General features: G+C 41.0%; 1 protein-coding gene across 8 annotated transcripts in view; it reads right to left on the bottom strand.

The window, feature by feature from the left end:
* Positions 1 to 17,845, bottom strand: part of NFATC2 (nuclear factor of activated T cells 2) — a 145,306-nt gene that overhangs the window by 103,103 nt on the left and 24,358 nt on the right. For 4 of the 8 annotated variants that reach the window (XM_006129435.4, XM_025187908.2, XM_014576720.3 and 1 more), the window contains exons 2-3: positions 14,058 to 15,090; positions 10,845 to 11,013 (exon numbers count right to left, since the gene is read on the bottom strand). In XM_006129435.4, the coding sequence (XP_006129497.1) occupies positions 10,845 to 11,013; positions 14,058 to 15,090 (1,202 nt within the window). The remainder of the gene's footprint in view (positions 1 to 10,844; positions 11,014 to 14,057; positions 15,091 to 17,845) is intronic. The other 4 variants (XM_006129436.4, XM_025187907.2, XM_006129437.4 and 1 more) reach the window with 2 other exon arrangements.

Raw genomic sequence — 17,845 nt, 5'->3', positions numbered from 1 at the left:
TTCTGACTTCTGTAAACCTCATTCTATGAAGAATATTCTGAAATAGCTATTTCAAAATAAGACATGTGTAGATGCTCCACTTCTGCTATTTCAAAATAGCCCCTCACCTGGGCCATTCAAAGTTACTCCTCTTTGGGCTCTAAATCAAGATAGCACGTCTACATTAGGAAAGCCTACCTTGGACTAATTTTGAGGCTTCCCTGCAGTGTACACATGCTATTTCGAAATAAGCTATTTCGGAATAACTATTCTAGAATAGCTTATTCCGAAATAACTGTGCAGTATAGACGTACCCTGGGTGAAAGTAACTGAGTGGAAATGGGTGAGGAAGGGTGTAAATTGTGGTGATAAAAATCTCAGAATTACTCAGCTTTGCTACCTGCTCATGACTGTAAGTCAGTTACATTTTTTTTAAAATCAAATGAACACACTCATTGCAGGTGACAAAATGGGGACAGAGATTTCTTGAAAAAGTGTGGTGAAGTGTAATGCTACTAAGTTGATTCATAACATGAGGAACACACTAAAAATTCCTATATGCAGTCCCCCCCCCCCACCCCGGCAGTAATTTCTCTCAGTACTTGTTAGCAAAGCAATGTAGCATGGATTAGCATATATATCCAGCCTATATACTCTGATTCTGTAATTTCCACTCCAGGTCATCTGATGAAGTGGGTTTTACCCACAAAAGTTCATGATATAATATATTTGTTAGTCTCTAAAGTGCTACAGGACTGCTCATTGTTTTTAATGTAGCATGGGTGAGCCCTCACACCTTCCATTCCATAGCCATATGTGTGAACACTGTGATTTTCAAATGGGTCTAGACACACTAACTCCAATTAATTTCAACAGGAGTTAGGCACCAAATATACTTACTCTCTCATTTAAGAGTAAGTGTCTGTTAAATGGGATAATAGTATTTCCATATGATGATTGTGAGGTACTCAGATCTGACAGTAATAAATACACACAATCACCTGGCACAGATAGGTGTCACGACTAGAAGGGAACCATTATGATAATTTAGTGGGGCCTTCTGCATAACACAGGGCAAAGAACCTAAGCCAGTAATTTCTATATCAAACCCACAACTTCTGTTTGAGCTAGAGTGTATCAGTTAGAATTACCTAGGGTACGTCCAGAGGTATCCCAGAAAAACTGTTCCACATCCAGGGAATGTGTTTGCTCTTCTGCTTTTTTTCGCGGAAGAGCAAACATGCCCTTTTGGAAGCCCCTGTATTCCTCGTTCCATGAGAAATAAAGGGGCTTCCGAAAGAGGGTTTTTTCTGACATTTGGCCCAGTCAAATGTTGGAAAAGCCTCGGAAATGGTTACGCAAAATGCTTTTTCCGAAAAAAGGATATAGTCTAGCCGTACCCTGAGCCTCAAATTAATGACTTCAAGTGATGGAGCATTCTCATGTCCCTAGGGGACTTGTTCCAGTTATTTCCTCTCACAATTATTAAAGCAGCCATAGATTACAGGATAGCCCAAACTCCCACAGGTCTTTTCCGACCAGATACCTAACTTCTCTTCCTTCAATTTTGCTTCATCATCAGGGGCAATACCTGACATTCTCTATTAACCAATCTGGTTTCCTATAAGGTTCCTCTGGGTTTACAGGAACTACTTTTGATTCATCTAGCAATTTCATTTTCTCTTGAGCTCTAGTGAATGTTGAAGTTCTATAACATCAGAGAACCATGTAACTAAGTGAAAGTGTAACCACCTGGCAGAATAGAACCTGGCACCTCTGGAGCTTAGTATAGGAGCCTCTACAGCTTGACCCTATAAAGCCAGCTATAGAGCACACTTGTGCTTATCTCTTGCTGCAAGTGTCTACATGCAACTACATGGGACAGTGAACCACACCCACTAGGTATGTGGATTACATAAGGACAACTGCCCAATATGTCCTAATATTTAGCAAAATTCTTCTAAAAAGAGTGTTTTTTCAAATTAGCCCAAAATACAGCCCCATCTTTTCAGAACTGCATAACTATTACTCCAGTTTGCACACATAACTGAGGTAGATCTACCCACACTAAAACGATCAGCTTAGTGTCTAATTGGCTGTTTATATGCACAGTTATATAAACTACTCTAGGAATTTTGCACTTAAATTAGGCAATAACTGCGTGTTCAGTTTGACATGTGCTGTTCTGAATATCAGGGCCATAATCTTTACAAGAACATATAAGGAGAGGATTGGAGTGCTAGGAATGGAAAGTAGCTGGGCTGAGCAAAGCAGGAGTCTGCTTCAGTGTGTTCAATACAGTCTGTGCAAACAAAATACTAAGCCAGGAGCAAACATGCAGAAATTGAATCTGGAACCCAGACTCACACAGAGGGTATGTCTACATTTCAAACACTACAACACTGCAGCTGCAGCACTACTTACACTGCTAGAGTGCATCAGTGTAGGCACTACTTACTCTGATAGCAATAGCTGGGTCAAAGGAAGTATTCTCCTATTGATCTAGCACTATCTATGCTGGGGGTAGGTGAGTACAGCTGCTTCTCAAGGATGTGAATTCTTCACACCCCTGAGAAATGTAGCCATACCAATGTAATTTCTTAGTATAGACCTTACCCAACTAGTCGCATTTATATCACTATAAAAAGTAGTGGGCATGGAGTGCATTGACAGTAGAGGAAAGAAACTGGGGAGAAAACTAGTATTTGCCTTATTTTATTTACCATATTCAGAATACCCACTTGCAATAGCTAAGTTTTGAATTCAAAAAGTAAGTCCCACTCAGTATGTGTTTGAGTTGCAATATCAAAACCATGATCTATTACTATGTTTACATCTGATTGCCTGGTTTTACTCATAACGCTAAAAGTACTAGCTGAACATTAAACTTACATACATGCAAAAGTCAGAGCCCTGAAAACAATGTCCTCTTTCACATGGAACCACAAGAGAACACCCACGGTAGAATGCTTGATTCAAAGAGGAAAGTAAAAAGTAAGCCTATTATAAGACAAACTTCTGTGTGTTTCATTAACACCTGGACAGTTGTAGCTTCAATTACTTACTTAAAAAAAACAAGCAAGAGTCACAGTAATTACTAAAGAGTCAGAAAACAGGGGGCTACGGAGGGGAAAATTTGGTGTTCTCTGTTGACTGAATGAGGCCATTTTAAACATTGGCACTTCTCTTTCTTGGAATATAGGAAAAGAGTTCCACATCAACATGTAATACACCATAGACTAGCCTAGGAATTGCAATATTCTGTACTGTATTCCTCTAATTCCTTTCATCTGAGAATCTGATACTCAGAAGACATTAAGGCATTTCCTGTACATGAAAGTTGAACCAATATGTTGGTTATGGATGTGATTGTTTTTTATTAGTATCATACTAAATCAGCTATACGGGTTTAAAGGTACCTTATAGCTTATTTCCTTTCCTGTATTGCGATAGTTACACTGTAATGAAGCACCTTCAGGCTGATACAACTGCATTCATATTGGGGTGGATGGGGGTGGGTTACTGTTTTAGGCCTTGTCTACACTTACTGGGAGGTTGGTGCTACAAGATCAATTTCCCAGGGGTCGATTTAGCAGGTCTAGTAAAGACCCACTAAATCAACTGCTGATCGCACTCCCATTGACTCCGGTACGCCGCCAGATTGGGAAGAGAAAGGGGAGTTGACAGGAAAGTTTATCCCGTCGACCTGCCGTAAACACCATGGTAACTCAAATTAAGGTACAATCAACTCCAGCTATGCTGTTCACAAAACTGGAGTTGTGTTCAACATTACCCCTTAGAGTAGACCTGACCCAAGATATACTGATGTAGTGGCAGATCCCAGAAGAGAACTCAGAACTCCTGCTTGTCTCCCAGTAAGTTACTATAAACCCTGGGATTTCCAGAAGGGCCTAAATTACTTGTGCTCTTAAATAATATAGGTGCTTTTGAAAATCCCACTATAAGAGCAGGTCAACTTAGATTAGATTTGGTGAAAGGTTAAGGCAAAATAGTTGAGAATAATGACCTGTCCTTACCAGGAAGAGAAAGATGTGCTTTTCATCCAACTCATCCCAACTCTTGACAAAGGTACATAAGCAATAGCGTAGGAGAGGAATTTGTTGAAAGAGGACCAAAGAGTGACAAGATATCAGGGTTGTGAAAGTTCCTTTTAAATAGTTACTGTTTACCAATTCCTTGAGCGTAAAGGCTCTCTATAAAAGTGCACTTCACAGCTGGAATCCACCATATCTAGGTAATAGCCATCGCTAATTGCATCAACTCAGCTGACAATGGTGGAGAAGTAGTATTTTGTTAAAAATACAGTTCTGAGAAGTAACTCAAGTTTTTGGGTTAGAAGGCAAAAGCAGACTCTTTACTGTCAGGTTTCTTTCAAATTTTCCCCAAGTTTGAGTTTAATTTCTATGTGCATTGTACTGCTCCTGCTGTGCTAGTCACATGTATAATCCCCAGTAAAGAGTATGATTTGTATAATCCCCACCACTCTTTAAAGCTACTATTTCCAGCATGCTTTAGAGCATGGGCCAGAATGTCAGAAAAGTGAGATACAAATGGAATAACTGTACATGAAAAAGATGACTAATTATCCCACAGGAAAGCACAATTATCCAAATTATATGAACAATCTTTGCACAAATTAACCTCAACATTACATGCTTAAGCTTGGTTAAAAAAAATCTGTCCCTTTGCCCATTTACTAAGGGTGTGTCTAGACTACATGGTTTTGTCGACAAAACTAAACCTGGGTCTACACTACCGCTGAGTTCTGTCGACATAACGTCAACAGAACTCAGCAGTTTTGTCGACGCTGGTAAACCTCATTCTATGAGGAATAACGCCTTTTGTCGACAGAGTTCTGTCGACAGAAGGCGTTATTGCATCTAAACTGTCCTTTGCGTCTACACTGCCATGTTGACAAAGCAGCTTGCTTTGTCGACAGAACTGAATGTAGTCTAGACGCTCTTTGTCGACAGTATCTGTCGACAAAACTTCTGTCGACAAAAGCCTGTAGTCTAGACATACCCTAAAAGGCAGTCACTTCAGGGGAAGAGCCTAGCATCTGTTTAACAGCTCACAGAAACCTTACACCGCTGTTTAGGGGAACACGTTGAGATAAAAAGTGTAACGGCTTTAACTTTTCAAATAAATTCAGCCTTCTGCAAAGCCAATTTGGCACAAAACCAAGGGGCTACTTAAACTCCTCAAAATAAAGGTGGGCTGGTCCAGGGTGAAATTCACCTCAATTGAGCTTCTAATCTTTGAACTGAAGAGGTCTTTCCTGTGCAAAATGTTCCTAACCAAACAATTCAACACCTCTTTACTCGATACAAAGAAAATCTCTTTGCCTAGCTTCACCTCCTTTTCTTTTCCTGACTCAGTTTTCATACACATGCATATATTATTTCAACAGTTTTCTGTGGGCGCGATCAAGGAGACAAAGAGAAGCCCAGCTGGTAGTACTCACACTCCAGTCCTACTGCACACCCAGTTCCTCTAGGCACCTCTGAATTATGCAATGTCAGTATTTCCACATCACTCGCTGCTTGGGTAAGGGTGGGAGTTTTCAGAGGAGCTGGATTAGATCTAGGTTCAGTTTTTGTGTTGCGTATGTCTGTTTTAACTTCATTCTCCTACCTGTAAAATGGGGGTTATAATATTTCTTTGCTCTGCCACCTTTTGTCTGTCTTGTCTGTTTATTCTGTAATAAGCTCTTCCTGGCAGACGCTCTCCCTTACGTTGTGTCTGGGTGGCATTTTCACATAACTGGAGGCCTGATTTTGAATGGGGCCTCTAGACTAGGGGTACTGTAATAGAAATACTATTCCCCCACCGCCTTTCTGGACCTTCCAATGCCAATAACCCTGATGGACACTCGAAAGGAAGAAAACGGAAGGTGTTTCCAATTCCTCCTTCTATTATCAGTTACCATGTCTGCCTGGTCAGAATATAACCTCCTGTTAGCATCATTTTTTGTTCCTGACACACAGGCTCCTGTTGCCTTCCTCAGAGATGTAAAACACAAAATGTAAAACACAAAAGCAAATGTCCTAGATCAGTGGCTTTCAACCTGTTGTCCATAGATCCTAGGGGGTCTGCAGACTTATGTCTAAGATTTCCAAAGATACTCCACAGCTCTATTCAACATTGGGTAGGGATCCTCAAATGAAAAAGAAACTGAAAACCACTGTCCGACTTCACTATGACTTGTCCTGTCAGTGGCTCTCACTAGTGGCTTTTGCCCCTCTGGGGAGCATGACAGTGATACAAGTTCCCCTGTTCTGTGCTCCAAATGTTCTGTACTAAACACACCAAGAAGAGGAAGCAGCCTCAGAATGATCAACCACAAGATAAAACTGAGAGGATATGAGATCTGCCGGCTCATAGCTTCAGCGTACCCAGAAGCAGGGGCGTGCATGCAAAAGACAGATTTAAACAAAGAAAAAAAATGCAGGCCAATGCCAAAAAAAAAAATCATCAATATAATAGAGTGAAAATGTTCTCCTTACAAAGAATTTGTGGGATCATTCAGACACACACACACACACGTGATCTCTCCCAAACTATGTTAAAAGAATTTTTAAAAGTGGGATTATTTGAGAGAGAGGATAGCTGAAATGGTAGAATCAGATATCATAGATGTTAGCAATGGAATCAAATAGGATGAATGGGACAAATTCATCCCAGCTGTAATTCCAGTGTAGACAATGGAGTTTCTACAGAAGGGGTGAATTTGGGACGTTGTATTTAAGCGCTATTTAGATAGCACTAAAGAGAATTATATAGGGTCAGACTTAGAAAAGCTACTAAAGAGAGGTGCTAGCAAAACCCTTCTAAGGAAATTCAGTGACGTGCTTTAAGATCTGTGAAACATAGTTGGTTGTGAATCTATAATTTCAAGTTATCAGGCTGCTGGACAACTGCAGCCCCATCAACACTGTGTTGGCAACCTCAGCTTCCTAGTTTGACTCTTAACAGGGAGAGAACTTGCTGAACATTAATTTTCATTCCTTAATAGCCCATTCCCAGCCAGCTGCTAAAAGGCTCCTGTACATTTTCAGCAACACAATCTGTACTAGTTATCATCCAAACTACCAGCACTGCTCCCCTGCTTTCTTTCTTTCATTTCTGTACAATTCAAACTAAAAAGGAGTGAATACAAATGTTGAAATGTATTGAGTGGAAGAAATAAAAATCAGAGCCAAACAAATTTTATTACCTAAAAGTTTTGGATTTTACTAGCCTGCTCTGGTTTCAGATGTCATAAACCATACAGGTGCAACTCTGTCATATTACTCTGCACCCATATGAACCTTGTTATGTTAGACTGAACTGACATCCAGTGAATATTTCCAGGTTTATAATGAATCCTTATAAAGAAACTGTCCATATTTTCTTCATACACATTCACATCTGTTGGGAAGCACAGCTGTTTGGGAGAGCATGCCATTAATGTTTTGAATGTACAGTTCAGTATATTTAAATCTGACTGCAAAATTTTGATAGAATAAGGAATATCTGTTCTTGTTTCCACCAGGAAACATAAAACTCTCCTGACTGATATCAATGAGAGGAAAAAAATGAAGCACTGTTCTTTGCTCCCACTTCTACCCCTGCATATCATAAGAACTCCTTCACTATGATAAACATCCCACTGATAAACAGTGTTCTTTGTAAGGCTATGTCTACACTGCAGGCGTTTGCTGGCAGAGAGTATGCTAATGAAGCACTCATTAGCATTTGTCATGCTGTCATTTACATAGTCTCTGCCGATGCTTTTTGCACAAGAGGTTTTTGCGCAAAAACAAGCAGTGTAGACAGGTCCATTTTGCACAAAAAAACCCTTTTGCATAAGATCTTATGCTTCAAAAAAGGAGAGAATATGCAGATGACAGCGTGACAAATGCTAATGAGAGCTTCATTAGCATACTCTCTGCCAGCAATGTAAATGTAGCCTAAGCTGGGTGCTTGTACAGCTGCTCAGGAGCAATTCAAATATCACCCAGCTGATTTGCAGTGTGTGCACACCTAGGATTTTTGTTTCTACTGGTGATGCACATTCACACATGCCTTGATATATTGCACGTGGATGGAAAAGATTAGAGGGAACATTGCTGATGAGCACTATCTTTGGACAGGATGTGTTGCCAACTTATAAGCAACATAAGGAATGAGTAAATACTGATTGGTCATTTATGTCATAGAGCCATACACACTGCCCTGTGTAATAAGATAGTCTGTTCCATAAACTAAGTGACTGCAAATGTTTAAATCAGCAGACTGATGTACATCAAAAACATGCTGGCCACTGATTGCTCTAATCCCCTTGCTCACACTCCTGACACCTAAGTGCAGACCAGCTGAAGTAAGACTAATCATGTCAGGGCCGAGAACTTGATCCTGCAAGATGCTGAGCACTGTGGCCTGACCCAGAAAAACACTTCAGACTGTGCTTAAATGAATGCACATGCTTAGACCCATCAGTGGGATTGTTCATGTCCTTAAAATGTTTTGCTGGATCAGGCTAGAAGATGTAGTGCCTTCCCGTTCAAGCCCTAGTACAAGAGTAAAGTTTGGAGGATATAACCCTGCCTTTGGCTAATCAAAGTTAATTTTTGTGTCTGTGCTTGTCTGCTTGATATACGTGAATCATTTTCCCATACTACTCTAGCTTCTACGAACACCAATCAACAATTGTTCTTACTTCCTGAATAATATTAGCTGAAATGAGAAGGAACTAAGAAAGATGATAACTTAAAGATTGGCAGGTCCCACAGGAATATTGCTCAGTTACTCAGCCATGCTTTTATCCATAGCTTTTAATCAGGAAGGTGACAACAGTCTGCCTTACAATAATTAATTCCATAAAATGACGGCTTAGCTCATCTACCTTTGTGTTAGACAAGGGGCCAAGCTCTGCTCTCATTTAGACCAGTATAAATTTGAAATTCTTCCATTGATATCAATGCAGTGACTTCCATTTACATCAGTGCAGATGTCTGATCACTGATGTTTGTCAGACTCCAATGCACATAAACCATAGGTCGTATAAAAAAACTCTCACTGTTTCTGTGATTACATCATCCCAATTCAGAAGTGAAGTCCTACCCTAAACTCACTTACCCTTTCTCTACACACTAATGCACCCAATAAACATGTCTTCTCTCTATTTACAACCTTCTAGCAGGCTATCAAACTTATTGAAATCAATCCCAGTACTGTGTACTTCAATTGTCCTCCCGTCCCCAACTGTTGCTGGTAGATGGATTTTCTATTGGGGTCGTATATCCAGTACATTAAAAAAAGGAATTGTTACAACATCTGACAACTGGAACTGCATGCAAAGTATTAAGTAAAGACAAGATTTAGCATCTGCTCAGTGAATTAAATATATCCCAGGCCAAACATTAAAATGCATATGTTGAGGGATTAAACTAGGGAGAAGTAAACTTGTCTGGAGTAATTTCAAACCCACCTAAAACCCTACTAATAATCTGATCAATTGATAATAGGGTTTTCTAGCCACTTAGGAGAGACTTTGTAAAAAGGAGGCAGTGATGGAAAAAATAGGTAGAAACAGTTGAGAAGAGAGGAGCGGAGGGGAAAGCAGAAAGATTATGGAAAAAAGTAACTAGCAATAGGAAGAGAGAAATTCTAAAAAGTAATAGAAAAAGTAAGGCTAATCTGGATAGTGCCATATACAGGGCACCCACCTGTGTTAGTAAAGATTATGGAGTGGGGGTGGGAACCTTGCAACCCCCATAAATTGCACAGGTTTTGCTTTAGGCAGAAAAATGTGGGTGCCGCTTTTCCTCTCATTTGCATGGGTGAAAATCAAGGAGTTACATTGATATAAGCGAGAGGACAATGAGATTTTAAAACACAGATCATGGCAGGGAAGAGTTTATATTAGAGAAGGGGGAGAAAGATTTGGGAACTCAAATGAGCTTGGAAAATTAATTTTAAAAAATAGTTTTAAGAGGTTTGCAAAACTTCAACCCCTAACTCCAGAGGATCATCCAGCTCTGTCTGCAATTAACTCCCATGAGTTAGGGGCAGTGTATTATTAACTCTTTGGAAACTGTAGCTGAAGATACACACTGTCCCTAATCCAACTTTCATTAAAGTCAAAAGGAGTGGTCACTGTCTGTTTGTTCACTGTACTGGAAGCTGGATGAGCCCTTATCAGTTACAGTCTGTAATAAAAAAAGACTCTCATGAGGGTTAGGTGCATTCAGAAGTATGCTTGGTACCATCTAGTTGGCAGGAATATGTTCTGCATAGCAGGGAGCTGGACTGGGCAATTTACCTGGCTGGCAGTAGGGAGAAAGGCAATGGTTCAGAGACAGTGAGATCTACTGTGAGCATTCGCTGGAAACCACACCTTGAACCCAACACTGAGCTGATTTCTGAAGTTGGAAAATGGCTTAGGTAGTTATTTCACAAAATACTAACAATCACAAAAGGCGTGAAATGACACAAAAGGAGAGACTGTTTTGAGAGTTAAGCTGTCTCAGCTCAAAGTAGGATTGTTGGGCATCTCCTGACAGAGAGAGGAGAATTTTAATGTGATTTCTAATCCAAAAAACTTGGCATACACTTTGGCTGAGCCTCTGGACATTTCCCAAATGAATCTCCAAACTTCTTGAAGTTCACTGTCACTCAACTTCAGACTTCACACATGCTAGAGAGTACAAACATGTTGCTGGTTTGCATTTATGTTTGCACATATCCCCCTCCCCAGGATTAGCTCCCTAAACATTTTATAAAAATGAATTAACATGATTTCCACCCCACACCCCAATCTCAACTGCCTGCACATTTCCATTCATTCTAAAATCTCTTACCTGGACCACCGGATGGCCTCCTGTTGGTGCTTTGACTGCCCCTCGGCTCCCCTCAGTTTCATAATGTGCCCGATGGTGAGGTTTTGGCTGCACTTCAATGCGCAATTCGTAAGAGCCAGACTGGTTAGAGAGTGGCCACTCCAGAGGTGGAAGGGATGCAACAGGTACACTGGACAGGAAAAGATCAGTCAGTTAGGAAAACCTGAGGAGGTGCAGGTGTGATGCTGGCAAACCAGCTTACCCATAATAACTTAACAAGAGGCACTGCAATTGTAATCAGGACAATTCATGTATGTGAATTGAAGAGATGTAAATAGACCAGCAAGTGCCCATTCATTTGAGAAACAGAACCCTGGGGAGAGGCTAAAAGTGTTTGTATCCCTATATCCTGCAGAAGTTTGTGACTGTCACCGAATTAACTGGTAGATGCTAAGTCCCTTTCCAGTTTTAATTGTCTTTACTTCTGCATGCGAATGTGTTCAGTCAACATTAAGTTCAAAGATGTGAGAGGCTACATGAAACTAATGGTACAGGTTGAACCTCTCTGGGCTGGGACTCTGGTCCGGCAATATCAGTGGTATGCCAAGCCATGGATGTTATGGCATCAGAAAGCCCCTGAACCAGAGAGCCCAGGCAGCCCCATGGCAGGCTGCAAGCCAGGAGCCCAGTGTCCCAGGGCTGGCGGGGCATAGAGACCCTGGCAGCCCCAGGGCAGCAGAGCTCCGGTGGCCCCTGGCAGCCCTGGGGCAGCAGAGTCCCAGCAGCCCAGGAGCTGCAGAGACCCAGTGAGCCTGGAGCCACTGAGCCCTGGTGGCCCCGGGGCAGCGGAGCTCCAGCCACCGTAGAGGTGTGGAGCTTCAGCCGCACTGGGGCAGCAGTACCCCCAGAGCAGTGCAGCCCCAGCGGCCCTAGCAGCCTTCAGGCACCGGAGCCCCAGCAGCAGAGCCAGATGGGGAGTCTGGTGGGGGTCTGCTGATGGACCCCAGGAGAGCCCAGAGTCCATCAGCAGGGGAGCTGGAATTGACCTCCCCTGGTCCATCAAAATCCGTCTTTTAGGATCGGTCAGGTCCCCAGGGTCCCAGACCAGAGAGATCCAGCCTGTATTACACGTACTGCCTTCCGCTTACCCTGAAATAATGAATGACAGTAAATCAGCACAACTGGGTTAACTGTGTGTATATGTGGTAAATAATTGCTCAACAAAGAAGAATCTTTAGGCATGCTGTGCTGAAAACACTAGACAGTCTGTTTCAGTTATAAAGGAGGAACCGTGAGTCTGATCCTGCTGTCTCTAATCTGCCAAATTTTAAACAGAGAAAGTTTATGCTGTGGGACTGAGATCTCCAAATAGTTACTTGGTATACCCTGGAAAATGTTTGGAAAGATGCGAACAGACTCTGCATCTAAGGGTATGTCGACATTGCCATGTTACAGTGCTGTTGCTGTTATATTGTGACATAGGAAGCGTAGTCAATCTTTTTTGCTGAAGGAGAGCTCTCCCAGCAATAAAAAAAATGACCCCCTCTCATTACAGGTGCTTTTCAGCACTAAAATTTTTATTGTTCAGGAGGAGTGTTCACACTCCTGAACCACTAAAGTTTTAGCATGAAAAGTGGCAATGCAGACACGCCTAAACTGCTATTTGGATTTTAACCTTTTGGGACGATTCCTTAGAGGCTTTTGTGCACACTGGCAGATTTGCCATCCCTGCTACCACTCTGATCTAAAGACTGTGCAATCACTTGTAATGTATATGATTATTTTCACTGTTTAATAACACTCTTGTATTATTAATAATAGTAATCATTAATAATAATTAGTTATTTTACTAAGAATTGGCTGTGTGTGTGATATTTGGGTAAGATCTGTAATGTCTATTGACCTATGGGTGAACATCAGAGCCTCTGGGATTGGTAGAATCTCATATATAATGATATGGGTTTTCAGTGACCTCTTATAAAGTTGTCTGGCTACTGAACTGGGGGTTGGAATGCCTAAAGCGGACTGTGTTTTGGCTTCTCGTTAACGAGTATGATACTGTGGAAGTTTATTTGTTACTCGTCTGGAGAATCTAATAATAGATTTGGGGGGTGTTAGTCTTGTTTCTTGCAATCTGCCTTGAGTATGGCACTCTCAGTTGTGATCCTCTTTAGGCATCAGACAGAATAGGTACTCAGAAAAGTACATGTAAGCATTTCTTCTCCCTAGGGATAAGGTGCTGTGGGTAAACTCCTGGGCCCACTGAAGTCACTGGAATTTTTTCCATTAACATCAATGGGGTCAAGGCTTCACCTTGTGCACTTAATTACAAGTGCCACCAAAATCCAGAATTATCAAATATTTCAGTAAATCACACTCTGAGCAGAGACACAATAGCTTCCTAATAAATAGCTTGAGAGTGTGCACTTGTATCTGATCTTTGCCACGCACCTTTGATTTTGATCATTACTGTGAAATCTGTTAACAGGTGTATAAACAGTGAGTTTTTGGTTTGGGTGATATAAAAAGAACAGTGAGATGTATAAGATACATGAAATGAAGATAATAGCAATAATAAAATGCTAACATTTCTCACCAAATACTACATTTTTTCTGTTATTAAAGTACTGGCAAATCTAGTATTATAAAATTACAGTAAGAGAAAATATGTTCAGTGTTGGAAATAGATTGTAACCAACTACTACCTTATTGACATAAACTTCAGCAATAACTCCTCGGATCAGACAACCCATAGAATGTAATGTACTATATATTTTTGCATTAGATTTGTGATTACTGATTTTAGAGCTAATGTGTTAAATCACTCAAGTCTGTGGGCTACTGAGTAGGTTAAGTTCCCACGTGAGTCACATCATTGGGACTTGAGAGCATTTAGCACCGCAAAAGATAGAGTCTATACTTTCTAAATACGCCACCACATATAAAGGCACCAATCCTACAGCATGGTCTGAGACAAACGCACATAACACAAAGATCAACATGGGTGAATCATACTGCAGGATTGGAGGTCTCAGAATCTAAGCTTCTTGGGAGGGGGGCAATATTTGTCTTTGAAGCATGCCAATGGTGCTGAATAAATTACATACAGTGCTTCCACTGGTAAAATCAATCTGTTTATAATTTACAGCAATGCAGCACATCTGTGAAGAATTTGGTGAGAGTCAAGGACTATGCCTAGCCAGTGAAAATATACACGTGAAAAGTAAAACATACCTGCAGATGGGTATTGCAGGCACCAGTTGCTTTGACCAAGATGGAGGTACTAACAGAATAGATTCCGGTGCTGGATTTCTCCTGTCTTCCTGATCACAAGGCCCAAGGTAATCAACGGTCTGAAAGACGTGACATGGAATGCTGTTTTTGTGGGAAGGCATGGAGGGGGGATCAGGGCTGTTTCTCCAAATTTTCGTGGGAACACCACAGGGAGGATCCGTGCTAAGGTTGCTCATAGCATCCATGAGACTCGAAGAGCTGGGCAACTGGGTGTAAGTGACCAAAGAGCTGTCTTCTCTCACAGGAAGGTGAGGAGAGGCTTGTGGAGAAGGGGTCCTTGACTGTCGTGGAGAAGCAGAAGGCGGTTGAGTGTTGCAGAGCTCAGTGCAAGAATACCTCCGTTTTGCACCTGGTGATGAAGACCTTGAGTTGGGACGGGGTGATGGTGAATGTGGTCCCAAGCAGGTATCCTCCGTGATGCTTGTTCGTGGTGACATTATTGGCGAGGTTCTAGGGGAATAACGAGTAGGGATGTTTTGAAACTGTGGACAAAGGTCATCACTAGGACCATTATTTGGTGAAACACACGGTGATGTGTAAGGAGAGAAATTTGTCTCTGAAATGAAACTTGCAGATGAGCCGCTACTAGCTGGGCTCAAACATAGCGGTTCTCGGTAGCCCTCAAAGCCAGGGACAGGCAGTGTAAACCTTGGGCTAGCGGTGGCTGAGGTGGACTGATGTTCTACCAAAAGATCTGTGTCTCTGCTGCGGAAGGGACCCCCTGCATGAATCAGTTCATGGGATGGAGTGATCTCAATCCTAGGGCTCAAAGCAGAGGCCCCAGACTTTACAGGGTCCAAGTTGCATTTTGACCCTATGCTATCTGGCTGTCCATATCTGCCCATGTGATCTGCAGAAAGACTAGGAAAAGCCAGGGGGCTGTATGGCTTGAGGCCATAGTCCAAGACATCATCATGAGGGTATGTAACTCCAGTGGGTGGGCTGTTGGTTTTATGTGAAGGAGTCGGTTCTTCTGGAAAAAGAAGGGTCTCTTTAAGACTATAGATATTACTACAGAAGCTGAGCAATCATGGATTAAAAATGCATATTGATAAAATGGATGTGATCTGCTATTAAGTGAATAGTAGGTTTTTTTATTATTATTTTTTACTGCAGTTAATGCACGTGACAGATACTGGATTAACAGATTGGGGAGCTTAAATTCTCAGAACAGGTACAGGATGGACAGCAACACTGCAAACTTCTCTACACTGTCCTGCCAATCTACTGCTACCTGAACCCTGACATGGGGTCACCTGTAGGGGTAGACAGTAGTTCGGGTTCCACACATGTTTAATCTTTGGCCTCTCTGCTAGCACTGCCAAGAGGGTACAAATTAGTGCCAGTTGCGGTGATGTGATATTTTGTATATTTTCATTCACCAGGAACTGGACTGAGACCTAAGATATCACAAAACTAGATTCCAAAGGGACTGAATAAAACCAAAAGACAAAAAAGTGGTTTTCCATTTTCTTATATGGCAAAGTCTAGATCATGAAAACAAAGTTCAACAGAAATATATCAATTACTGTGTTTGCAGTGGTATAGCCATGTTGGTCCCAGTATATGAGAGACACAAAATGGGTGAGCTAATATCTTTTATCAGAACAACTTCTGTTGGGGTGAAGAGACAAGTTTCAAACTTTCCACAGGTCTTATTCAGGCCCAGAAAATGTAACCACCACATGTCAACACATGTATCTTTGAAAACAAAGACTTATCCATCGCTCCATATCTGACCTGACACTAAAAATCATGGTTTCAACAGAGATACTGGCTTTATGGCTCATTACAACAGTTTGCAATCTACCAAGCATCTTTTGTCTCATGACTGCAGAAGTGTTAATTGCTAACCTCATCTTCAGTAGTTTATTGCAACCATATTCTTAACAATCTGCCCCACCTTGTATTTAGATGTGACACTCTGGTTACTTTTTCCGGGACAGAAGAATTGCTCTGTGGTGCCCAAAAGCTTGTCCTTTCTACCAGCAGAAAGTCCAATAAAAGGCAATACCTCACATAGCTAGTCTGACACAACAATTTGGCTTCATATTACCCCATCAAAGCATTCAATAAGTCTTAAACAAGTGAACACCAGTAATCAGAAAATGTACTGTACAGTTAGTATTTAAAAATTAAATATGGATAAGAAAACCAACCTATTTCTTATTCAGGCAAATTAGCTCTTGATGTCAATTCAAATAGCATTTTGTCTGAATAAGGATTCCACGGTTCAGCAGAAGATGTCAAGGTTCAATCCTGCAACTTTTGCTCATGTAAAGTAGGGTTGCAGGCCAAAGCCTACAATTATCTAAATCTAGATTGTTTTCAGATAGAGTGGGATGCTTAGGGACTCTAAGCCATAGTCTCGCTCTGCTGCCTTTGAAGTCAATAGCAAAATTTTCCATTGATGTCAATGGGCCTGATTCTGATTTCACACAGCGGTTCACCAGTCCACTGCCATCAGCTTCAGTGGAATTACTCTTCAACAGCATCTGTTAGTGAGAGCAGAATCATGCCCAAGATTTAGCAAGCACACATATTTTAGCTGCAGTGCTGCTACATTTGTTCGCTGAACAAAATTAAAGAAAAACATAATAATGATTTCCACATTTGTCTTTAAATTATAAGAGGCATGGAATATTTTTAAGATTTTGATTACCTTGGCATTCAGTAGTCAGATTACACTATACTTATGGGTTAATTTGCTCTCTTAATTAATTCTGTGGCAAACAGCTATTCATATTGCAGGTGAACAGCATCATTTAAGTATTTAAATAACTGTCCCATATTCTCCTAAACATTCTCAAACAGCATTTCACACAAGAGACCAGCACTATGTATTTTACTTGGGAGTGGTGTTCCCTGTAAGCTGGGTGTTTGTGCAGCCACTCGGGAGAGAATCAAATGCCACCCTGCTGATTAGCAGAGCACCCACAATGAGGTTTTTGTTTCTATTGGTGGTGCACATTTGCACATGCTTTGGTGCACATAAAAATGATTCCACACATGGATGGAAGAATCTGCACATCCAAAAGATTAGAAGGAACATTGCTCGGGAGTTGCTAATTGTGCATCTAAAAAAGTAGTGAATATTTTTCCATGAAATGTTTTTTCATCCTCATGTACACACACATTGCATTTTATTTCAGGGTTTTTTTCACGTTATCGGGGCAGGGGGTTCATGATAAAGAGAAATCATTCATTCAATGACAGCTTTGCACTGAACTAGATCACTTTCCAAGTGAATAAAAAACATAAAAGGACTTGAGTTTTTGATAAAATTACTCTTTCTAATTTAAGACAAAACAAGAAAAACTCACTCCAAAATACCAAAACCCACTAATATGGATTAGTTCCAATTTTTGTTCTGCACATTTTGCACAGACTCTGGGATGCTGCATTTAAAAAGAAATTATTTGTGGGTTTTCCTCCCTTATATTTTATACTTCAGAAACACAACCAAACTTTTATTTGACAGAGCCACAGAAGACTCTCAAAGTACCACTCACGGATTTCTTCAGGCTTCTATTACCAGCTGCCTTATTTCATCACAGTACATGACTGCTCATCAGGATAACAAATTAGAAATAACTAAATCTGGAGCCGGATACATTTTGTCATTGTTGATAAATATCAAATCATTGGTATCCATGGAAACTGACTGTCATCAGTTCTGTGGCACCTAACCCCAGAGACTGATTCTATTGTACATGATATGCCTCTTC

Source organism: Pelodiscus sinensis, chromosome 18 (assembly GCF_049634645.1).
Source record: "Pelodiscus sinensis isolate JC-2024 chromosome 18, ASM4963464v1, whole genome shotgun sequence".
Lineage (NCBI taxonomy): Eukaryota > Metazoa > Chordata > Testudines > Trionychidae > Pelodiscus > Pelodiscus sinensis.
The sequence above is the reverse complement of the archived record's forward strand: the minus strand, read 5'-3'. Positions and strand labels throughout refer to the sequence as shown.